The sequence below is a fragment of the Rhamphochromis sp. 'chilingali' genome (assembly GCF_963969265.1).
Source record: "Rhamphochromis sp. 'chilingali' genome assembly, chromosome: 1".
Taxonomy (NCBI): Eukaryota; Metazoa; Chordata; class Actinopteri; order Cichliformes; family Cichlidae; genus Rhamphochromis; species Rhamphochromis sp. 'chilingali'.
Window position 1 is genome coordinate 45,039,303 of NC_137929.1, and position 25,293 is coordinate 45,064,595.

The following is a 25,293-nucleotide window of genomic DNA, read 5'->3' on the forward strand; positions in this document are numbered from 1 at the left end:
TGACCAAGAGTAAGATCAGCCAGCGGCCCAGGTCCGCATACATGTGGAAATAGACAGGAGTAAGTAAGACAGAGAAAAGTATCAATTCCCATATGGCTCCTAAACTTCAGGCCTTCTTCCCTCTCCGGGCACATGGTGTGGAAACAGCTCTCAGGCTTAGATCACCTTTGAAAAAACACATCTAAGCTGCAATTTATTTATATAAATAGAGCAGAACACACTCACGAACGTCTCGAGTAAATATAATTGTTGCTAAACTCCCATCGCGTCTGTGTGACTTTTGGATCATCTTCAGGGTACCTCAGACCACCATTCACACCTATGGGCAATTTACAACCACCAGTTAACTTAACCCCACTAACTGCATGTCTTTAGAGTTTGGGAGGAAGCTGGAGAAGCCAGACAGTACCAATGCAGAAAAGGGGAGAAATGGAGAGAACCGTGACACTCCTCACAGAAAGGTCCTGTCCCAGGCCCTTCACTATGCTAGCCACGTCACTTGTGTCATGTGAGCCAGTCATGCACCTCTTGATTTTTGCAACTTGTCTTGACAAGTCTTGACTTGTGATTTTGACTTCTCCTCCGTATCAGCATGTCTGATGTAACATTGTCTGAGTGGTGACAGCTGTCATTTAGGAAATTACTGTAGCGGCTTCTTGTGCCTTAATGGTGGGTATAAATGACTGCATGTGCTTGATGATAGCATGAAATTGAGTGATGCAACCACTGCAGAGGGTACATTGGGACCTTGACCTTGACTAGAAACCTCCCTGCCTAACTGCTTCACCACATTCTAAACTTTCCCCTTGGTTTTCTGCTCTTAAGAAAACACAATACATTCCCAGCTAATTTCAAAGCTATAAAATCACCTCCATACACAGCTTGGCAACCAAAAATATCACACCGTAATGAGTCACATTGGAGATGGAAAGCCAAACACTACAAACCATGACTAAAGTGTTCATTCAGCAAAATCACACGAAGCATCTGTGCTGCATAAACCTGAATCAGGAAGCCAAGAAACACAGTTTCTCACAACAAAGTTCAAAGACTGTGAGAGCAAGTCAGTAGTGCATCTGTTGCATACCATTGAACTCTCTGCCAGCTAACTAAGATGAAAAGGCTTTGTTACGATTCGATGTTGTTAGTGTTTTGTTTTAGGCGTGACTGTTATGTGTTTCCTGTTTTACCTTATGCGCTGGTCCTTACTCCTCCAGGACTTCAACATTGACAGCCGGTACAAAAAGGGCTTAGAGAACATCATGGCTGATGTCCTCTGTAGGTCATGAATCAAACATTTCATTTGGGGTTAAATGTTTGATTTTTGGGTGGGGGGAAATGTTATGATTCGATGTTGTCAGTGTTTTGTTTTAGGCGTGACTGTTATGTGTTTCCTGTTTTACTTTGAAGGTCTGTCTTATCTCAGTGTGTTCGGATTACGCTTCCTTGTCTCGTCAGTTCTGATTTGCCCCAGCTGTGTTTCCCTCCTGTTGTCCATTCCCTGATTGCTCCCTCTACGTATTTAAGCCCTGTGTTTCAGTTTGTCATGGTTGTGCTCTCCCCCTGTGTTGTAAATGGTTTGTTGTATATAGATGGAAATAGTTGTCGATACTTTTTCCTTACTTGGTAGCTGTAGGGGTGAGAAGCCATTTTTCTTTGGGAACCTTTTCTCCAGTTTTTGGTTAGGGAGGCAGGTAAGATGCCTATAATTTTCGTTTGGGGTTTTCTGTGAAGGTAAGCCAGCTGCATTTCATTTCTCGAGTTTTTGTTTGTTGTTTTGGCCATGCTCACCCTGATGCCTGCTACCTTTTGGGACTTGATAAATTGACTGGCTGTTGTGAAATCCATGGTAGCTGTTTTTTGTTGGTTCGTCTTCCTTGAGAGCAGGGAGTGTGGGGGCATTTCTCCTTATTTTTATTTTTCTTATGTTGCACGCCAGTTTTCCCTGGGCTGGGGTGTAACAGCTTTGGTGTCACATTTTTATGGAATCGTTTTGCTCAAACCACTATTTATTTTAATTAGTGAAAACAGATCTGCACTGTACTTTGTTATTTTCTCTTCTAAGTTCACTCCCTTGCTCGAAGTCGTCAGAAAGTAGATGTGATTGTGCAAACACCGCTCCTCCCATGGAGGCACACTTCACTCTGCTCTGCTATATTTAGTTTACTTAGTGACTCAGTGGCACAGAGCAGCCACAGTGAGTAAATGAAATCACTGACTACACTGATTTGTGTGGGAACACAGAGTTTTGTCCCAGCTCATTTAGTTAGCCAATTTAGTGGAGAAAGTCATGTTTTAGTCATGACTCATCCCAGTTCTTAAGCATAACTTAAAGTGTTATTGACCATTGCCAATGACACTTATTGAATATAATATAGTTACTTTTTTGGATTGTCTATTTTATTCATTTAGGACATTTAAACAACAGATGTTGACCAAATATGCTTTAAAAATATGCACTTTTACATTCTACAACAAAACAAAAACACTCTTTCAAAATACTTGGAAATCTCAGTGATCTGATCTCAGTCTGATTAAAATGTATTTTTATTTGGCAAATTGATGATAATCCATCACATTCACCATAAGACTCCACTCTCATGTGTATATAAGCTGCCTTTATAGATTAAGTGCATCAATACTGGTATTCGTAATACTGGCTCTGTATTTACTTGATGTCCAATCGATACCAGAACTTGCAGTATCTCACACCACTACATGTCCCAAGACCAGTGGCGGTCCTAGCCTGTTTGGCGCCCCGGGCGAACACTCTGGCGCCATCATACCCTCCGACCTACACCTTAGTTCACAGATTCACTTTGTCTAGGGTTTGTTTCTGGTATTTCGCACAACCCAGGATTCAAATCAGGAATACACAATGAGCTTGGATTTACATCATTATGAATGAAATGTGCTCTATTTGGAAGCAGCAAGTCTTCCTCCCCTTTCGACGGGTTGTGTGTGAGACTTTAAATCATCAAACTGTAAATTATAAATTTTAAATTGTTATTGATCCCTTTAACCCGAGTCCTAAAGTGTATATTTATTTTACTCTTCTTATATTTATTGTTTGTTTTCTTGCTCTGCTGTAACTGGAGCCTCGTCCTCTAGTCTCTCTCTATACTGGACTGTATGTAGCGGAGATGACAAAGTTTTACTTTGACTTCAGCAGCGAGCAGGCGCACCGAGGGCTCTCGCGCTCACTTTTCGCTTATAGAATTTGAAAAAACATCGGTGCAAATTATAAGTCTGTATCATGATGTCTGGTGTTTTCGTGTTTGTTGGTTTGTTTTTATTTTGTGAGCTGGTTATTAGATGCCGCTCAAGCCACCCAGAGAATCCCCCGCCGCCCCGCCCTCTCCTCCCTGTGCCGCAAGCAGCAGGCACCTCGCAAACGGAGGGCGCCCTTACTCCCAGCAAATGGGCGATAGAAAACCGTTCGGTGCCCATGTCATTCCCAATATGCGCTGGCTGATGTCGGGGCAGCATGAGTACGAGCAATTTTTTTTTTTTTTTTTTTTTTTTTTTTTTTTTTTTTTTTTTGCCGACGCCCGTGATGCCGCCCCCCCCCCCACGCCCTTGTCGCCCGTATCAAAAACCGCCACTGCCCAAGACAGACACAGACCCCCAGCATAGAGACAGAGCTAAAGTTTAAAGACAGACACTTTCACATTCCCGTTTGAAAATACATGAAAAGGTTTTTTTTTCACTGTCTAACTAATTATTCTGGGAAGTAAAAATCCCAGTGATTTAGTCTATTAGAATCCAACTGATGTAATTAAGTGAACTCTTATGCTCCATCGTGTTTGTTTGTCATAAACAAAAATAGAAATACTTTCAGATATAGGGGTTCAAAAAAAATCCTGACTATGAAGAGGTGTAGATTATTATTATTATTATTATTATTATTAACAATATCAGCAATAAAAGCTGATATTTAAACACATTTTAAGATCTCACTGTTCGCAGTGTTTCTACGTCCTCAAGTCCATTATAAGGTGTGCTCTCCATCCAAGTGAGTTTTGTTGGACCGTCATATGAATTTTTTTTAAATGTTTTTTTTAAATGTCTGAACAAGAAATTATGCATTTAAAAGAGATGTTAAAGAAAATGTAGTGAGAGAAACACTTCCAGTAGCCTTGGCTCATCTGAGCAGCTGAATATCTTTGAGGGCAAGCTTACCCCCTCTGGGTCTAGTTCCCCAATAGCTGGAGGATCATCTCCAGTACGCAATAAATTGCAGTCTTGTGTAACAGCATCTGATAGGGTGGTGTGTGTGTGTGTGTGTGTGTGTGTATAACAAGAGAAATTAAGTGTTCACTCTTCAGCAATGGTTTTATGAAAGTAAACAGAAAAGGGAAGTTATACAGAAGATGTTTTGATGCAGTTGTGCTAGTGATCCTTCTAGTGTCCCTTATCATGAATAGTTCTTCAGAGATCAGTTTATGCTGTTTGTTCAAGATGTACCTTTACAAAGGGAGAGAATTGTTAGAAAGAAACTAGTACGTCACACTAACACGCTGGTGAAAAAAGCCTGCTAGCGTTTCTTCTTCCTCAGACAACTCAGACTTCCACCTACCTCAGAAGTTGCTCAAGAACTTCTACTCATGCACCATCCAGAGCATCCTGATGGGAAATATCTGCACCTAGTATTGGAACAGCACCAAGGAGGAAAGACGAGCTTTCCAAATAGTGGTGCACTTTGCCAAATGCATCATTTGACAAATGGAAGTTAAAGAAATGCTGCTGGTTAAAACCTAGTGCAGCTAATGGCTAAAGTATTAAGTCTCTGGGAACATGTGACCAGCAATATTCTGTAGACCTTACTGAATCACGTATAAATAGTGTAACATATCCTGTCACGTATCTTGTCATTACAGGCCAGCCCGCCAGGTGCTCTCTGTATTGTTCACTCTCAAGACCTGACTCCAGGACGTGCAGGAGAAATGACATCTCTGAGCTGGCCTAGGAATGCCTCAGTGGAAAGAAAAAGGTCTGGGCGTCTTTGCCTCGGCTACTGCCTCTGTTATCAAGCCACGGATAAGCAGAACAAAATTGGTGGTTGGACCTTTGGTTCTGTTAAAAATGAGGAAAAAAAAGGAGTAAATCTTTTGAAACTCATCCAGAATATTCATGTGACTAAGTGGAGTTTTCTGATGTACAGCTCCACAGGGACAACTCTTCAGCATGTCAGTTTCAATCTAAGATGCAGACAGAGCAGACTTGTTTCAGAGAGTTTGAAACAAACTCAGAGCAGAGTTTTATCGATTCTATGGAGTGCACAAAATCAACTTCCAAGTGAAAGGATAAGACGGGTCCATTTCACTATAGATGCACAAGATTAGTTAGAACTCAAAAAACTTCTACCCTACCCTATTTTAGAGTTTTCATTATTTAAGTTTGTGGCCAGGGCTCAGCGGACCCAACACTCTAAAGGAAAAGAAAGACAACTCTAGAAATTCCCTACTTTGCTAATGAAAACTTATACTTCCCAGTCAACACATACACAATATTGACAAGAACAGGAGGACTTCACAACCAAAGACAGTCAAGAAAAATGAGTGAAGAACTTTTCAGACAGGAATCTCACTGAAGTCCTAGCCACAGAACTCAATTTTGCCATTTCTCCTCAACAGTTACCCATAGTGGACTTCAAAACAGACACAGAAACAACCATAACGATTAATAAATTAACACAAACAGGATCAGAGCAAATAAGGAGGAAAGTTTTAGCCACCCTCTACAGTGCAAAAAGTTCCTCTGTCCAACCTCACAATACAAGAAAAGAAGGCTGTCCAGCCGATAAGAGGAGGTGCACTGTTGTTCTAAGCACAGCAGCTTATTACACAAACATTACTACACTCTGCAGTGACTTCAATACCTATGAAGCCTTAAAACAAGACCCCAAAAGCAAGCACAAATAACGTATAAGTTGCCTACAAAAACTTGAAAAGGACAAAGTCATTGACCGCCTTACATACCATCGTCTATACCCAGGGGATGCCAGTCTTACAAAGGGTTCATCCTAAACCTTGGCTGATTGTGACTCACAGCCGTTTTTACACCTTTGCTTAGGCAGAGGATCAATAGGGGGTCCATGACCCTCTTAGGGACACTTCCATGGGGCTTAAATCTGGGACTCTCCACCAGTTCCTCTTAGAATTGAAGAAGCTTCTCAGATGTGAGGTGAAACGTCTTCAAGAAACTTAAGTCCAGATTTTCTTTCCATAGACTAAGATGACCTGGATGACTAGAAACCTCTACAGAAATAAAGGATTATGATGTTTTCTCTCCCCACATGTTCACAGCTAGACTAAACTGCTTATAGTCCAAAAAATATATAAAGGGCTCCCCCGTGTGGTCTGAAATGATAACAGCTTGATGTTGTAAAATAAATATTGTAAGGAAACATTAGAAAAACGTTTCTGCCCCGTAACAAAATGATGGTTAACTATAATGGAGCTTACAGCTGTAGATGTTTCACTCTGTATGTAACAAAAATAATCTCCCCCATCTTTCTTTGTATCCTGTGCCACGTTCAAGCAAAAGCTCTGTCACAGATATCTGCATCAGCAGACTCGGAACAGAAGAGTGGTATTTTCTTCCTCTTCAGCAGTTACGCTAAAGAGAAACAGAACTTTAACTTTGAGATGCATCTTCTGGGTGCCACATCTTAACACAAATCACTACTATCACTGCAAAATGCGTGATTGAAAACAATGGAGGCGTTTTCACTGATGCATCTTGAGCCCGCCCTGAGCAGGTGTCCAAAAACCTTGCACCTCCAGCCACCTCCACCTCCCTGGGTGGGGAAGTGTTTCTTCTTCATCATTCTTAGAGATTTCTAAAAGTTTGAATGGCTTTCATAAAACAGCTGCACACAGACATCACACAGACTAGCAGCTATTAATGAGGAGACACTGATTAAGAGCTGCAGAAGCCTCTATCATAGAGGCTCCGTCCAAAGTTAAGTACGAAAAATGAAATCACATTAACATTTACATGTAAAAAAAAATGAATAATATTCCAATTATGTTGTACTAAGTATGACAAAAAGTTATCTTTAATAGCAAAAAATAAACAATAATCACAAAAAGTACAGAAAATGTTTTTCTTTCCTTTTTTATTTATTTCATATATAGCTGAAATGAATTACTTTGTAACCTAATTAATAATTTTATGTCCTGTGTAGTAGTAAACAGTCTTCCATCCATCCATTTTCTTCCACGTATTGACCGGTAAATCGAAGGTACAGCGTCCACATCACTGTGGTTGCGGCACTAATCCATCTGTCGATCTCACGCTCCCTTCTCCTCTCACTCGTGAGCTTAAACTTCTCCATGTAAGGCAGGAACTCTTCCATGACCTGGAGTGTGGATTAGGACCATGGCATCTCTACCTTTAAGATTAGGCTTAAAACTTTTCTTTTTGACAAAGCATATAATCAGGGCTGGATCAGATGACCCCGAGTCCTCCCTTAGTTACACTGTAATAGGCCAAGGCTGTTGGGGAATTCCCATGATGCATTGAGTGTTTCTTCTTCAGTCCCCTTTGGGGCTTTTTTTTTTTTTTTTAACCTTTATTTGTGTTTGTACAAATCTCTCTATTTAATTATTAGTTACTATTAATATCTGTCTCTCTTCAACAGTGTGCCTTTGTCCTGACTCACCCCAGTCAGACACAGCAGATGGCCTCCCCACCACGGGCCTGGGGTTCTTGCTGGGGGTTCTTCCTTCCCATTGCTGCCAAAGAGCCTGCTCATAGGGGGGAAACCTGATTGTTGGAGGTTTTCTCTGCATCACTGTAGGCTGTATAAAAAAACAGAATTAAACTGAGCTGACCTTTGACCTCACAGTAAACCTCTCAGGTCCACACAGCACTTGTTTAAACTGCTCAGCACTCTCACACAGCCTCCTGTCATGTAGCTTCTCCCCAACACATTTCACAACTTGGCTCACTTTGATTTTTCCCACGTAAATTAATGATAATAAAATATTATGAACAATATAATAATGTTATGGACACTGGAGTGTTCTGTGGCTACAGCACCACCAAACAAAAAGTGATGATCAGAACATGTTTGTTGGATTTCAGCACCTTGTACATGTAGTTACGTCTTATTGCCAGCTTCAGTTACACGGGGCAGAAATCTATTTAGGCTAGCGCCATTTACAATGCTGGTGTATGCCGGTTGGGCGGACCCTGACATCACATCAGTTCATGCGCATGTAGCAAGCCTTTCTCTCAGTTTCTAAACCTAACGGAGCTTCGTGATAACGCAGAAGAAGGTTGATAACGGAAACACTTCACTGTCAGATGGTCAGGATGAGCCTTTCATCAGTGTTTGTGTTCTTTCTTCCTTTTATCTGTGAGGGGTTGGGAGCACTGATCCAAACCACTGTGGGGGCAGATGTCGAGTTTCCGCTCTCAGAGGAGTGCAGGAAGGGAGAGGGCACACTGTATCAGCGGCTGGATGATGCCAGCACTCAGCTCATCGCATCTCTAAATGGTTACTGGAAGCCAGGACGAGATTACACTGACCGCGTGGTCGTAGGACGCGATTCGTTAATCTTAACAAATGCTAACTTCAATGACAACGGACATTATGAGTTTACCTGCAACAGGAAACACTTGGAAGCTTACAAGCTGGAGGTATTTGTGCCCTCTGAAGTTGCTGTATCCGAGGGTGGGGATGCCATCCTCCCGTGTCGCTCCGTCACAGCGGGCCAGTCGGTGAAGTCTGCGCGCTGGAGGAGAAACGGGGAAGTACTGCTGGAGCTGAATGGTCGGACAGGGGAAATCACATACGGGGATGACTTTAACAGAAGCCGGGTATCGATACCATCTGACTGGGACCGACGGGCAGACCTGTCCCTCACCATAAAGGGAGCTCAGCAACAAGATGGAGGAGTTTATTACTGCGACATAGAGAAGGCCGAGAAACACCGCTCTGCTGTCCGCCTGAGAGTGCGCAAACCACCGGTAAGTGCACCACACCCTGCTCTGTCTTGCAAACCGATTGATTTACAGCAGAAACGCTTTAAATACAACATCTGCATTTGATGCCTTGATGACTTTCTGAGTGTGAATAACTTTACCATACTGTGTCAGGGTGACTCTGCTGTGACAGCATCGATTACAACAACACTGATCTCTGTCCTGGCAGCAAAGACTCACAGTTCAGGTTTTAACTATGTCATTCAGGAATTTAACAAGATAACAGGCACCTACAGGTGATTTTGTGGCTTAAACTGGGATTAACCCCTTTTTTTCTAGTCAGATCACAGATTGCACATGAACATTTCATCTTGATGTTTTGCTGTAAACTGTGTGATCTTTGATTTGCTGTAAACTGAAAGGCATTTAAAGTTTAAACAAGCTGCACTGACTAACACAGAGTTTCATGTTTTCTTGCCGTCTGCAGGAGTCCTACCACTGGATATGGATCACAATCATCATAACAGCAGCTGTGACATCTGTGATTGTTTTTACTCTCAAGTTCTTTTGGGGCTGGAGAGAGAAGACCAAGGGTGTACATGCATGAAGAAAGCAGAGGAGACAGTGCCCGAAACAGTCCACTAAATGACCAATCATTTATAATCAGGAGAAAAGCACATCTCTAAAAATTGCCCTGCCAAGCCTTCTGATGTTATACTGCCTATAAAAATGAATAGAAATAGCTTTTTGTAGTGCATTGCTTTTAGTACCAAAGTCCAAACCTTTATTTCACTGTGTAATGAAAGTCTTCATGGCAAAATAAACAGCAGATATCTGCACACTGCTAACTTACAGTGTAAAGATAAAATACACACATACAGAGATTTCTTTCTGACTTTTGACTTATTTATTTGTGTCTTCTTCTTCTTGGCAGCTCTTCACTTGGTACAGTTGAAGGTCTGCCCTGAGAAAGAAGGTATAGCTTGGTTATAGCAACAGCAAATAATCAATTTTTATGATTTCTTCATTGATCTGTAAGAAGCTGGAGCTTATGGTTAATGAATGCAACAGTCTGCGTTGAGTAGTTGAATTTATTATCATTGTGTTGAGGACAAAAGAGTCTTCAGGCCTCCAAAAGACCTTTTAAAGGTTCCAGGTGCCACCAAGTGTGACTGAGCAGGAGACTGAATGTAGATATAAATGTTCATTTTAGATTATTGGCTGTAGGGTAAGGTTTTTATTATGATTTAATGCCAACAAGCTTAGTTTAGTTCCTTAGTTTATTTGATGAGGACACCCTGTGCGCTGCTGTGGTTTGTGGGTCAGTTGGTTTACAGTGAGTGTATGAAGGGCTGCTGCTGAAACCATAAACCACCAGCCAGTAAAGATTTACAGTTTAAGGGTCCTTCATTTGTTTGCTTTAGGGTTGTTTACAGGCCACAGTGACAAAATGTGATGAATTTGCTTGCACGATGAAAACACTACAGTTCAACTTCAAACACCCTCAGAGGTTCAAGCTGGACTTCTTTCTATGTCTAGAACTTTAAGGGATTCTGTTTTTTATTTAATAACTGTGACTTTACTTTTTCCATATAATGAAGTTACACATACATTCTTTTGCATCAAGTTCACTTTTAATAATTCTACCACGCAGTAAATCTGTGTGATTTTGATGTGTGGCTAACTCAGCATCTTTTAGAAATAGAGGAGTCTGAAACTCAGACAATCAGCAAATAGGGTTTCTGGTGAAGCTGGAGCCAAATAACTGCTTTTAAACTGATTCTTAGAGTCCAGAGTGAACCGTTAGTGTCCTTAAACAACTTGTTCATTGGCCACATGATATTTCCTGCATGTTTGTAGAGTTTGAACAATAAATATATTCATTTACAGTGAGCACTTGTCCTGCTCTGTTTTTTAGTCTGTACTCTGTTTACTTTGTTCTTTATAAAAACTTCAAGAAGCTTCTTGTAAAATAAAATAAAATAAAATCTTCAATAAAGTACAGCACTTAGGTTCATTAATATTCCTGTTAAATTAATGTCAAAATCAGTCAATAAACTGCTCAAAGAAAATCAGCACCATGAGGGAGCAGCAGGACAACAAACCTATACACAGACAGAAACATCTTTAATGAAAAGGAGAGCAACAACCAGGGCGAGACAGACGTCTGACCTGAAGCTGTGGAGTCAGGACTTTACATCCACTCATCATGGACATAAATGTCATGACAATTTTAGTCTTTTCATTATTTCTTTGAACTGCCAGCAAAACAGACCCTGATGCTACCAGCACTATGATGTTTTTAACGAACACCTTTTATTGCCTCACTGGCGACAGCCTCCTCAGTACTCGTTTGTCTTTCCACCCGTGTGTAGTGTCACCCAAACAGAGATCATTTTCACTTTGTTTGCATTTAAACTCTGTTTCATTGAAGACCACATCTCGTCGAATCAGTATTTTTCCTTTTTCCTCATCCCACAGTCGTAGCCTTTTGCATTGGTTGCATATCCCAGGAAACGAACTTTCACTGCCTTTTTGTCCAATTTCTTTCTCTCTGTGTCTGGAACATGAGAATAAGCAACACAACCAAATACTTTCATATGGCTAATGTCTGGGTTTTTTTCCCATCCCATCTCTGACAGGGTGTTTCGTTCTTTAAAGCAGATGTTGGGAGCCTATTCTGTATGTAAGCTGCAGTAGCAACAGCTTCTGCCCAGAATGTGTTTGGCAACTTTGCATGTGACAGCATGCTTCTAGCTGATTCCACTAGAGTTCTGTTTTTTCTCTCTGCAACACCATTTTGCTGTGGTGTGTGTGGTACAGTCATTTCATGGTGGATGCCTTGAGCTTTCAAATATTCTTGAAACTCTTTAGATGTGTATTCCCCACCATTGTCAGTTCTGAGTCTTATTACTCCCTGTCCACATTCATTTGAGAAGATTCTTTCAAACTCTTTGAACTTACTCAGGACTTCGTTTTTTCCCTTATAAAATAGACTTTACTACATCTGGAGTAGTCATCAATGAAAGTTACAAAGTACTTTTTTCCTCCTAGTGACTCAGTTTGAAAAGGATCACAAACGTCACTATACACTAATTGCAACTTGCGTTTTGATCGTATTTCTCCCACTGATTTGTAAGGTTTTCTTGATAATTTGCCCTCAACACAAGCTTAACAAAAAGTGTCCTCCTCTTCTTTTGTAAAGGTAACTCCTTTTACCAAGTTTTTGACTTTTTTCAGATTTGTAGTGTGACCTAGATGCTGATTCAATTCAATTCAATTTTATTTATATAGCGCCAAATCACAACAAAAGTCGCCTCAAGGCGCTTCATAGATACAGAGAAAAACCCAACAATCATATGACCCCCTATGAGCAAGCACTTTGGCGACAGTGGGAAGGAAAAACTCCCTTTTAACAGGAAGAAACCTCCGGCAGAACCAGGCTCAGGGAGGGGCGGCCATCTGCTGCGACCGGTTGGGGTGAGAGAAGGAAGACAGATGCCACATACTTGCTGGAACTTTTTCATTGTTATGACCTAAAGCCTCAACCACTCTGCCATCACCGAGTTTCACCGTTTGTGGTTCTGAAAACTCTTGGTAGTTTTGTAGTGCTTTTTTATTCCATGTCATGTGTTTTGACGCTCCTGAATCAATTAACCATTCTTCTTGTTGTGCATCACTTTTACATGACTCATTTACAACAAAGGTTCCCTCATATGAGTCCTCTTTGTCCTTATACACCTAGCCTTGAAATAGCTTGTTAGCAACAGTATCTCTTGCAAACTGTGCTTTTAGCATCTCCCATGCTTCTTTGGGGGTCTTACAGTTTGTTATCAAGTACAATTGGGGTGCACTTACATTCAGTACCAGCACTGAAAATGCCTTTTCTTTCTTACGTTCAAATTCAGCTCGTGCTTGGGCATTAGCTGCTCCGTCTCCTGTACCATACCCCACAGTCCTTTTGCCTTCAACACGTGCTCCAGTTGAAATTTCCACGTTGCCCAATTCTCCGGTCCACTCAGCTTGTCATTAAACAGTCTATCTTCCATTGTGAATCCCATAACTCTGTTTATGACTCCCAAAAAACGTGTTAGTGACCTCTGGGCCCATAACCTGATATTTTTAACGAACACCTTTTATTGCTGTAATGCACAGACACACCAACAGAGGGCAGTAATATCCCTTCAACATACATTGTAAAATTACTATTGCAACACACCATACTTGACAGCTGATACAGCGTTCTGAAGTCTCAAAGCCTCACCTTCACTCTCCCAAACACACCTGTTATCACTGTGGCCAAATAGCTCAGTCTTTGTCTCGTCTCTGCACATTTTTTCTATTTGGCTCATTCACGTGATCAGCTGAAAACTTCAGGGGAGCATGAAGATGCCGATCTTGATGTAAAACTCACAAACTTCCAGTTCATGGCAGGCTTGAGCCTTGTTGTTCCTGAACACCCAAACAAATTTCCTCTGTCAGAAATGAAATAATGTTGTACTTGTGTTAAAAATGATGTGACCAGGAGTTCAGCCAGTCGGCAGGGTCTCACAGGTTAACAGACATCTAGGATGATCTACTCACCTGAAGTGTTAAGTGCTCCCTCGACTTTCATCCTCGTAAAAAGAGTTGCTATTATTCATCCACTGAATAGGTCAGTACTGCAGGGTCCATCATTAAGTCAGCTGGGATAAGCAGACGACATGTATCGTCCCCGTTATATAAATAAATCAAATAGAAAAGTCCTTTCAGTGGACGATAATCTGATATAATCTTGTTGAGCCACTTTTATGCGTCACTTCCCTTTGTTGTGTAACCTGCTCTATTCTTTGTGCTTAGGTTCTGCTTGACTGTTCTGGATGACTGAGCTATCTGCTCACTGATTCAAACTGAGGTGTGATGACATCGATCAGACGATGCACTTGAACTGCGAAGGTTTATTGAATGAACTTAGTTGTGAAAGGAGGGAGATCCGGACCCTAGGTTCGTGTGATGCATTAGCACAATAGCGTATGCGTCGATACCTTACAGAAAAAGACCGATAGGTCGATCAGTGATAAAAAAAATAAGGATGTTTATAATCGTCGCAAATGTTCCAGGTTTGACTGTAAATTTTTGTAAATAAATATATGTAGTCGCACTGCTGTAATAGATCCTGGTTGATGAGCGCATATTGGAATTTTTATTTTTAAACCAGCTGGTCGGGTGGGGCTCACTGGTTTCAAACACTCAGGATACTTACCCGGAGTGCTTCATGTTTCCTCACCTGTTAGCTTTGTGAATTGTTATTGTTGTTGTTGTTGTTGTGGAGTCATTAAATGCAACAAGGTGCTCAAATTAGCCTTCGATACAACATTCATGTATCGTCCCTGTTGTATAAATAAATAAATAAATAAATAAATAAATAAAACCCAACAAAACAACTTATGACCTGGCATCAAACACGATCCCTTGTTTTCAATCAGAGTCACGTTAATGTAATCAGTAGACGTGGATGTCAGGAATGCACCACGAATCTTTACCGCAGCTGCAAAACAGCTTCTAGATTCACATCTTAATCTCATAACACTTATACGATTAACCGCAAAATCCGCGTCAGCAGTGAAACTGATATTTCATGCAGCGCGTTTGCTGTTTGCCTAAACTCAGCAGTCTTTCAAATGATTCATTTCAAATGAATCATTTGATTCATGATTCATTTCAAATGAATCATTTGAAATGAATCATTTGAAATGAAACACGTGCTTTGTAGTTTATTCTGTCAACAGCCCCCCCTCCCCCCACCCCCTCAAGAATTGAGTTTAGGCACCCATATAAGAATATGAAAAGAACCTAAAAATGACCTGTCTCTATTTCCTCGCGGCTGTTTTCATGCTTTCTTATTTTAAAACGATTCGTTGTGCTTGATTAATCTGGTAAGGCCAAGGGGGTTATGCTGTGATAATCTCTCTCACCAGGGGCGGAGCGGGGGGGTGGCTTACGGGGCTTAAGCCCGGGTTGTTTTGTCAGAAGCCCGGGGTATTTTGGAGTGTAATTTTTTCATAGTTAGATGCCTGGCTGACAACTGTATAAAACAAAAAGTACACACAATATTCGAAGCACATAGTGCACACTGTGGGAATTTACGACTGTGCGTGAATCCCCCCCTGATATTGGTATGATCCAAGCTCAGGCACTAAGCGACTGAGCGAGGGGGCGGGGCAGCTGCTGCCCGTGAGTGCGCTGTTGGAGAGACGGAGCCAGCCATACTAAGGAGAGCTTAAGTTTGACCAGGTACCAAAGCAAATCATTCGTACCGTACAAATAATGTAAATATGACGGTGCATCACGAAAGATTGATATGAAACTGATCACTTGACCAATATTACCTTACTTGCTCTTCAAGTGAATCAACAAATGGCGAAATGAAAAGCCGAACAAATGCTATTTTTTTTAGAGAGTCTTAGCTTACGTGTGTTTATTTCATATTTTCAGTTCTTACCCTCCCCGACTAAATCGGTTTCAGTTATGTACTGAAATATAAGAATGGACATTCGAGGGTTCTTTCAAAGAAAAAACTCAGGTAAATGTTATTTTATATATTATGCTTTGTATGTTGTTCAGTATATTTCTATGCAAAACAAGAGGGATTTCAGTACACAGCAGGATATTCACATTTGTAACCAGATATTTACATACACTTTAGGGAGAAAACATAAAACATTTTTACTGTACAACATCAATTTAGAGTAAATTTTTGTTTTAGATAAATATTGAAATATATTTTGAATTAGTTAAATTTCAGAATAAAGAGAGACAGAGCTATTTTTATCACTTTCATCAAATTTAGGAGTACATATACACTAAGTTTATTGTTAATTAATAAGAAACTCCAGACGATTCCATTCTGAGCTGAAGAAGCTTCTGATAGGTTAGTAGAGTCCATGTGAGTAAACTGGTGGCACAGCTGTGGATGCATATAAGGCAAAACACAGAGCCTGTTTCTTTGACATGGGAAAATCAAGAGATATCAACCAAAACACCAGGAAAAGAACTGTGGAGCTCCATAAGTGTGGCTCAAGTTTGAATACAATTTGGTGCCATTTGCAATTAAGAAATACAGATAGTTTCTCTCTTTACTCTTAAAGTTAACAAATATATTTTTATATTTATCAATCTAAAAAAATAAACATTTAGTCTGATTTGATGTTACAATTAAAAAAGTGTTTTTATCTGAAGAGTAAATATCTGGTTTCAACTGTATATTTGATGATTGTCAGCACAAAGAGGGAGAGAGAGGAGAATGAGGACAGAACAGATGAACAAGAGCAGGTGAGACACACATGTTAGTCAAATGGTTGTTTACCAAAAGTATCACCGTATCATAGGTCCTCATGTATCTCGTACCTAGTGTTTCTTTTTAGGTTTGTTATTTTTCAAATTCTGTATTTATTAAGTTCTGCAGGCTTGTTTGCACAACAAGGCTAAATAATTATATAAACTTTTCTCAATCTAAATATTGTACTTTGGTAGAATTAAAAAATAAGTGTAGTGCAGGTCTATGATGATTTTTAGTGCTACTATCATCTAGTTCTGATTCTGGTTCTGTCTTGGTTAAGTCCTCAGTCCTCCTGATTTTGAACTGTTGTAGTCCTGTTTTAATTCTGGATCAGTTCTGGGTCTGGTTGAATTGGGGTTTAGTCCTCGTGTCTTGATACAGCCCTGACCTTGTTCTGCCTTGCTGCTTAATTAAAAAACTAGTTTAAGGTGTCCTGCACATGTGATATATATTTTTCCCTATATGAAGTCATTCTTTTTTGAACAGAGCCTATTAATCTTTCAGTCATTTCTACACCCCCCAAAAAAAAAAAAAAAAAAAAATCCCACATGCATACTACTCTTTGGGCTAAGCCCCGGGTGTTTCAAATGTCTGGCTCCGCCTCTGTCTCTCACATCAGCGTTGTCCTCCTGGATTGGGTTTTTTTTAGTCTATGCTTGAAATAAACTGCGAGCGGAAATTTAGCGTGCAGGCACTGTGCCACGCCTCAGAGATATGATAACAAATGCGAGAGGAATGAGAAAGTGGCCCAACAGGTTGATATCAATAAAATACAAGTCCTGTGGGTGGATGGCAATCTTCCAGCTTCTCATTGAACAAACACCGATTTACACATAACAATCCTTTGGTGTGTAACATTATTCTCCCTGCCTGTGTTTTCAATGTCACCTGCTTGATTTGTCTGGATGAGAGAACAAATAAGGTCATTGGAAGACCCGGGAGAAGGCACACAGATTAAAAGGAACAATCACAGCACCTTCTCAGCACTCCCACAGAAAGTCCACCATCTGATGTCTTAAGGTGTAGGGATTTTTGTTTGTTTTATTTTATGCATTTCTACATTGTCGAAAGAAAACTGTCAACCAATCAGCGTTTAGTGTTTGCTGTGCAGATGATTGTCCACAAAAACAACCAAACGTGGCCTTACTGTCACAAACAGTATAAGGTACTAAACAGTTTAAGCACTGGTTTAGTAACCTCAATGAGACTCCAGAACTTGGCCCTCGTAGTTGTGTTTCTGATGATTCATTTTCGTAAAGTGTTTTTTTCTTTCTCTGATATCATCATAGTTCTACTCGGGCTGCTTCAGGCAGAAGCATATGAGTGGCTACATGTTTGAACTTGGCTGGGCGATATTGCGAAATGTGACATTTTGGTTTTAATGAGGTTTTCTGGATGTCGCTTTCATTAATATCATTGAAGAAAGTTACCCCTGATCTGTTAATACCTGTGATTTTCTCCTGTTTGACTTTATACACACACAAGTGTTTTTTCCGCAGTGTGGCGTTAAGCAGCAGGGCCTTGAATGTGGACAAACAGGTTAGACTGTACATTTTTTAATTTTTATTTTTGCAAAGAACAAAGCCAAGAGATGAGCTCCTCCAGGCCAGAAACATGCAGCTGAAGAATGAAGACGGACAAAGAGTCAAAAGATGGCAAAAGGAGTGCCACGCCGAGAGGAAACCCCTCACAGACAAATCAGAGATATGATAAGAAATGCAGAGAGAATCAGAATGTTTCCCAGCATCTTCACCTTCAACCTACTTGGCTTCAGGATTGACAGTAACGTCACAGCCTGACTCACTGTGGAGTGGACTGCTGCTGTAGTGACAGAAGAAACGAGCATCCCAGCATTGTAAGAAACCTATTTATTCACTTACATGCATACAAATAAATGCTAACGATGTAAACAAAATGACAGAAGTTTAAATAGAAACAGACTAAATGAAAGCTTTGAAATGAAAGCAGAATCAGAATACTTTAATAATCTCTAAGGAAATGATGGGTTGCAGTTGCCGAAACAGACAATTTAACAATACAATATATTACAGATTTAAGAAAGAGTAATAATATATACAAACCGTTCTATAATAAATATCAAGAACTAACAGATGTGATTATAAATAAATGTCAGAAATATTTACAGCAGCACTAAATAAAAATGAGCATGTTAAAAAAAATGTGTAACTATTGCAGTGTTAACAGTGTGTTAGACTGAGACTGCTCAGAATACTTGCCTGGAGGGTTTCATGTTTCCTCGCCTGTTATCTTTGTGAATTGTTGTTGATGTTGTGGAGTCACTAAATGCAACAAGGTCTTCTACTTAGCTTTCAATGCAGCGGCCATGTTAACATGTATCGTCCGTGTTGTATAAATGAATCAAATACAAAATTAAATAAATAAAACACAACAAAACAACATGTCTCCGGTGACCTCCTGCACACGATTGCTTGTTCTCAGTCAAAGCCACTCCCTCACTGGGCAGCCTGCCAGAGTCATTATCAAAGGTTTACCAAGACTAAGTGATGACATTTGGCGCTTTCTTTTGCTCACATTCCAATAAGTTTTTCTTGTTACTGATTAAAAACAATAGAAAAACAGCAGCAGTGAGGGATGGGCGGTAATATTGTTGTAACTAGCTGTTAATCCTCTTCAGTCTAAACTATTCACATTCAAATATGAAACGTAATTGATGTAATTAATCCAGATAAGATGACAGGTTACCTGTCAAATACCTATCAGCCTGAAAGTTTCTTGGCTCGGGATGGCAGCCTCTCCCTTCTTTTTGCTAGTGCAAAAGAGTTATTCATAGACGTCACGGCAGACAAACAAACAATGGAGGATTCATTGTTTTCTCTCACTTGTCATCTGCATCAGGTTACAGCGTCACTTTGTTACCAACTTAAAACTTTATTGGCTTTTTACAAAAGAGAAAAGTAAACAGAGGAAAGATTGTAAATCTGTACAAACAAGCAGGACAATATACTGAGTATATAATAATATAAGCAGAATAAAAGTGCTATAAAATGTTACAAATAACAAATAATTTAACTGTTCCATGAAGTTTTGACACAGATTGTTGTGCTGTTACATTTTAGGGTTGTGTGCACAAAAGTGTGAAGCTCATATTTTTTGTGTGAGGGATAAATGTTATTATTGGACATGACTGATGAAAATGTGCAGGTAGAAAATCGAGGATTACATCTCCGTGAGTGTTTCGTCTCCTTCTTTATCCTGCATGGGAGAGAAAAACGACATTATGAAGCTGACATTGATCACGCATCACTGACTTAGTGGAATGATGCAGCCAGCATTACACCATCCTTTGCTGGATCTTTTAATAGTGCGGTGGAGCTGTGGTCCTGCTGAAGTTTCACCCAGTTTGAACAGAACAATGATGCAAAATGAGCAGCACACGTCAGGGCCCTTCTCCCCGCAGGCCTCCGTGAAACCATGCTCCGTGGGACATTACACGCCTGCTTTCTTCTTAGTCTTAGTTTTCCTTTTTTGGGGAGCGTGGACTCTTCCCGCTAATAAACATTAGTAGCCTACACGTTTTAATGTTTGATCGTGTTTTACGGAATGTTTTCTTTATGTGACAAGCGTGCGTAGCAAAGTGTCAACTCGAGTTTCGTGTCCCGCCAAGAATAATCGATTTATTTTTTCAGTAAGAAACATCTTCAAACATAAGCACGATTGCGAATAAATCTACTGTAGAAAAATGAAACAGAATTGTTAGGTATTTTAGTACCATGGGAGCATTTACTGGATATTGTTTTATAGTGACATTATGCAGGAAAACTCTGTCATTCAATAAGGCCCCTTTGTTTTAGTTATTTTTCTCTTTGACCCAAGAATTGATGTGTGAGAATCACAGGCTGGTACAAGGTTGAAATACCACAGAGATCACTCCCTCAGCTACATTAGTTTCTTAATCTCTTAGGAGACGCCTGTTGAAGGCCAGATGGTTTGTTTCAGAATTCACTAATGAAAGAACTCTTTGTTTTGTGCCTTGAAAATATGTCGCTGAGATAATCACAATTGTAGCTGAACTGATACACTACACAAAGGGTGCTTCTTCACCCAAGGGCAGGAAGACGCTCCCTTATCTTGGTCTGTACTGGTTTAAACTGATAATCTGCTGTCTCATGAATTTTACCCTCTATATAAACTGTTGTACTTGTGAATAAAGTTGAGTCAATTTGGGAAGACAATCTAAAGCAGTCTCTGTTTTCTTGTTCTCCCAAGCTGCTCCCGAGCTCGTACTAACACGCTGAATGGCATGCTTGAATATTGCTTGAGAATATATTTGACTGTGTTACAGACTAAGGGACATTCTCTGCTGATAGGTGAAGGTACATTCTCTGCTGATAGACGTCCACGCCTCGAAGGAAGCCGATCCACGGATTAGGCCTTGGAAACCGTTTCCTTCAAGAATAAATGAAGATCAAACATCAGACTTATAACAGTTCAACAGATAATGCCATCATTTTCCATTTTAGTGCAGCTGTAAAAGGCTTCAGCAGTCAACTCTTTATGAAGTTTAAACGAATGCCTTTTTTTTTTGTTTTAAATAGCGGAGAATTCTTTTCATTATCTGTAAAACTGCGTCTCATCCGTCCGTCAGCTCATATGGACAGAATCCAACACAGGGCGTGTGTCGCGCCTTTGAACACACGCGTCAGACAGTTACACTGAGGTGTGTCCGCTTTATTTGACTTCACGCCCAGGCTAGTTCAATAAACAACCCGAGTTCGTTTCTGTCTGAGCGCGCGTGCGTTTGTGTGCGTCCGTGCGTGTGTTTGTGTGGTATCTATGATGTGATACACTGTTTTGTCATGTTTTTTTTGACGTGATGACGTATCCACAAAATCCACTGCCACTCAGGTATCTGTCGTTCACTCATTTATTTAACAAGAATCCGAAGCACACATCCATAATGTGAGTGAGGGGATTTAACAGGCTGTAAAATGCTATATGGCGTGTGGTGAAGTTATGGTGTGGTTTAGTCTCATGGACGCACACCGCTAACAGCATTAGAAGGAACGAAAATCCACTGCGGTCAAGTGAGCCCTCACTTACGAAGTCACAGTCAAGCTAGCCGCTCCGTCAGCCGCACCTAAAATGTGGTTGCACTACTCTTACGTATATTACGGTATGGGTGAAGACTGGCTTAGAAACGCAGTGTTTTGTGTCCTGACACTATTTTACTTCACAATCCACTCCCAGTTTTCTAGGCTGTCGCCACTCTTCACCCTGTGATCCACAGCCAAAATTACTGTACGGTTTTGGAGAAAATTGATAGTAAACTTTGCACAATTTACTCTACTGTACTCTATATATTCTCATCTTTGAGCTCAGATTCCAGGAAAACTGTAAGAGGTGACGCAGATATTTCACTGGATTATAACTCTGGGTGACCCCCACTCTGCACCCTGTGATCCACAGCAAAAATTACTGTACGGTTTTTGAGAAAATATCTGCGTCACCTCTTACAGTTTTCCTGTAATCTGAGCTCAAAGATGAGAATATTAAAAGTACAGTAGAGTAAATTGTGCAAAGTTTAATATCAATTTTCTCAAAATCCATACAGTAATTTTGGCTGTGGATCACAGGGTGAAGAGTGGCGACAGCCTAGATTCAGAATCCAGTGAAATATCTGCGTCACCTCTTACAGTTTTCCTGTAATCTGAGCTCAAAGATGAGAATATATAGAGTACAGTAGAGTAAATTGTGCAAAGTTTAATATCAATTTTCTCAAAAACCGTACAGTAATTTTGGCTGTGGATCACAGGGTGCAGAGTGGGGGTCACCCAGAGTCATAATCCAGTGAAATATCTGTGTCACCTCTTATAGTTTTCCTGGAATCTGAGCTCAAAGATGAGAATATTAAAAGTACAGTAGAGTAAATTGGGCAAATTTTATTGTTAATTTTCTCTGAATCATACAGTAATTTGGGCTGTGGATCACAGGGGGGAAAGTGGAGATAAACCAAAACTGGGAGTGGATTGTGAAGTAAAATAGTGTCAGGACACAAAACACTGCGTTTCTAAGCCAGTCGGCACCTATACCGTAATATGCGTAAGAGTAGTGCAACCACATTTTAGGTGCGGCTGGCGGGGCGGCTAGCTTGACTGTGACTTCGTAAGTGAGGGCTCACTTGACCGCAGTGAAAATCCACACGGTGAGTAAAACTCTGCTGACTCTTCCCACCTGCAGCTCGGACCGAACTCTGGGTCGACGTGTGCGTAATGATGAGGTAGAATTGTGTCTTCTGATTGGTGAAGAGAATGGGTTGCCTCACCGCTCATTGGCTAACCGGCAGCAGCCTGCTGATATCTTTACTCAGCAGATGTGGCTCCGTTCGTGAGTTCTGCCGACTGGCTGGCCTTTTGTACAGTCTGTGTAAAATCAGTAGGCCTAATGCGGAAATGGCAGCACCCAAAAAAGTAAATAATTAAAAAAACAACACAGACAATGCTTGAAAGCAGATCATGTGTAGTCCTAATTTTTATTTTTTTTTACCACAAGCCTCTGGAAGTGATTGGTTAAAACTGTTGAGTATTGCAGCATCGACAGCGATCAACTCGAAGGAAAATGACGACGGAGGCAAAAATGTCCTTAATATTTTGGGAACTTTATTCCTCATTAACACGCGGCAAAACTTTTCTCATGGGTGCCGTATCTATTTCTCTTCTTCTTCTGTTTTTAGGAACGTACAATGAAACAGTGCCTCCTTGTGGTGAGCACTAAAACACTGTCTCTGTTAAACCACAGTAACCATAATGCAGTTAAACAATGTACAACATGAGTACACACAACGAATATCTTAACAAAAACCCACACACATCCAAATAACCCAAATATCAAACTCATGTTATGCCTCTCAGACTGTAACGTCAGACCAGAGGGACACGCCTCTCCTAAGACAAGCGAGAGCTCACACCACGCGCCGAACAGAGATACGATGTCGGGTGGTGCAGTCTTCGTCTTTTTTGGTCTCTGTGTACTTTTTGTTGGCTGCTGTGGAAAACCGGCGATTCTGGGAGAGTCTGTAGAGTTAAAAGCTGATGTGAAGTGTGACGCGCAGGAATTCAGTCTAATCTACCGGCTGAGGAATGACAGTCCACGGACTGTGGCCCAGCTGGTAAACGGTGTCTGGATGCCGGGAGAGAGGTACAGAGAGCTTGTGGAGCACAGATCCACGCTCAGCTTGTTGCTAACCCGTGTGAACTACAACGATCAAGGCTACTACGAGTTCACCTGCGCCGGGCAGGTTGTCACCACCATCCACCTGGAGGTCCTCATCATCTCCAACAACAACCTCTCTGTGCCTGAAGGAGACACGCTCACGCTGCCGTGTTATTTCCACACTGAGGGGGACTCCGTGGACTCTGTTGTGTGGGAAAGAGACGGGGAACTGGTGCTGAACCACAGCCTCTCCTCCGGGGAGCTCATATATGGCACTGGGTTTGTGGGCAGAGCGTCTGTGAGGTCTGACTGGTTTGCACTGGGAGACCTGTCACTGACGGTGGAGCGGGTCCAGCTGGAGGACCGAGGTGACTTTTTCTGCCGTGTTAATAAAGGCAAAAAAAAAGAGCGGGAAGTGGAGAGAGAGGGGCAGCCCTGCCGCTGTGAGAGTGACGGTCAATGAGAGGATCACCATCATCAGCAGCACCTCTGCTCCTGTGAGTACACCTCTCTGCTAAACACTGAAGCACATCACAGCTGCTGAGTCAGCGCAGTGGGTCTCACATTATTTCATGTTTGTTTCTCTGCAGCCCACGCGTGAAGCAGACACACACACAACAGCTTGTGACACTCCCATCATCATCACAGCCGTCATAACCCTGCTGCTCTCTGCTGCTGCTGCTGCTGTGTGGTTGGTTTGGAGGAGGAAGTTCCGAAGATCAGGATCCACACCTGGAGGCGCTGATGGAGGACCTGCCAGAGACCTGGAGACGACACCTTTCACTGAGAGGAGCCCTGATGGAGGATAACTGAAGCCTGTGTGTGTGTGTGTGTGTGGTTTCTACACAAACACAACCTCTGCTGTGACTCTCTCTCTCTTTCTCTCTCTCTCTCTCTCTTATATATATATATATATATATATATATATATATATATATATATATAATGGGGTTTGGGTTTTTAGTATCTCGCTCCTTGCTTTAGCCTAACTTCCTGTTCCTGTAGTTTATAAGTTTTATAAGATATAAATCTCAGCTTTTCTGCCAATAAATATCTGAGATTTTAATGTTTGATCGTGTTTGTGTCATGTTTTCGTGTCTTCCTAAGTACCCTACATAGACAAAACAAGAATATAGTTAAATGGAAATGTGGGAAAACTGTTTTAATAAACAAACAGAAGTCAAAAGCTCTTGTCAAAATAAGAGAAAAGGCCAGACAACAGGTTGGTTGGTATGATGTCATCAGACCAAATATTAGGTCAGAAAGTACAAAAACATCTCCCAGCTGAGCTCTGCCATCAAAACCTCTCGTTAATTGTTTTCACTTTAACTAATGCTGTGAATGAGTAAATACATTTCGATAATGAATTTTAGCTCTGCATAAATGAAGTTAGACTTCGTCAGTTTCACAACACACAGTCGTGACTTAAACGTCCGACTTTCATGATACCACAGCATGGAAATTTACAGCAAACCGGTTCATGTGCATGTAGCTGTCTGTGCTTTACTCTTTTTTTCCTGCATTATCTTTCGTCCCACGGTGAGTCGCCCTGTTTCTCCGAAATGTATTTGGGACTCAGCCAAAAAGTAAAAACGGGAAATACTGAAGCTGCTTGTGTTTAGTCTTGCTCTGTAGTAAAATCAGCGACCGTCCTGTTGCTCCCATTGAAATGTATACAGCCTATTTAAAATCTAAAACTTATAACTGTCCGTAGCCTGCTGTTGTTACCACTGTCCTGCTTGAAATGGATACTAACTAGCTAACTGACTGAATGCCCATTAACCTTATAACTCCTGTTGTGTGTGCGTTTGTGTACAGAGAGACAGCCAGGTTCATAATGGATATAA

General features: G+C 41.0%; 2 protein-coding genes across 2 annotated transcripts; both read left to right on the forward strand.

Annotated features, from left to right (window-relative positions):
• The first annotated feature begins 7,695 nt into the window (after positions 1-7,695).
• Positions 7,696-10,610, forward strand: LOC308403126 (uncharacterized protein). The gene is made up of 2 exons (XM_080892374.1): positions 7,696-8,982; positions 9,425-10,610. Exons 1-2 carry the CDS (start codon positions 8,317-8,319, stop codon positions 9,542-9,544), a joined length of 786 nt encoding a protein of 261 aa, XP_080748500.1. The 5' UTR covers positions 7,696-8,316; the 3' UTR covers positions 9,545-10,610.
• A 12,614-nt stretch (positions 10,611-23,224) lies between these two features.
• Positions 23,225-24,277, forward strand: LOC308395200 (uncharacterized protein). The gene is made up of 2 exons (XM_080879950.1): positions 23,225-23,943; positions 24,037-24,277. The coding sequence occupies exon 1, from the start codon at positions 23,418-23,420 to the stop codon at positions 23,907-23,909; it is 492 nt and encodes a 163-aa protein (XP_080736076.1). The 5' UTR covers positions 23,225-23,417; the 3' UTR covers positions 23,910-23,943; positions 24,037-24,277.
• Positions 24,278-25,293: the final 1,016 nt, after the last annotated feature.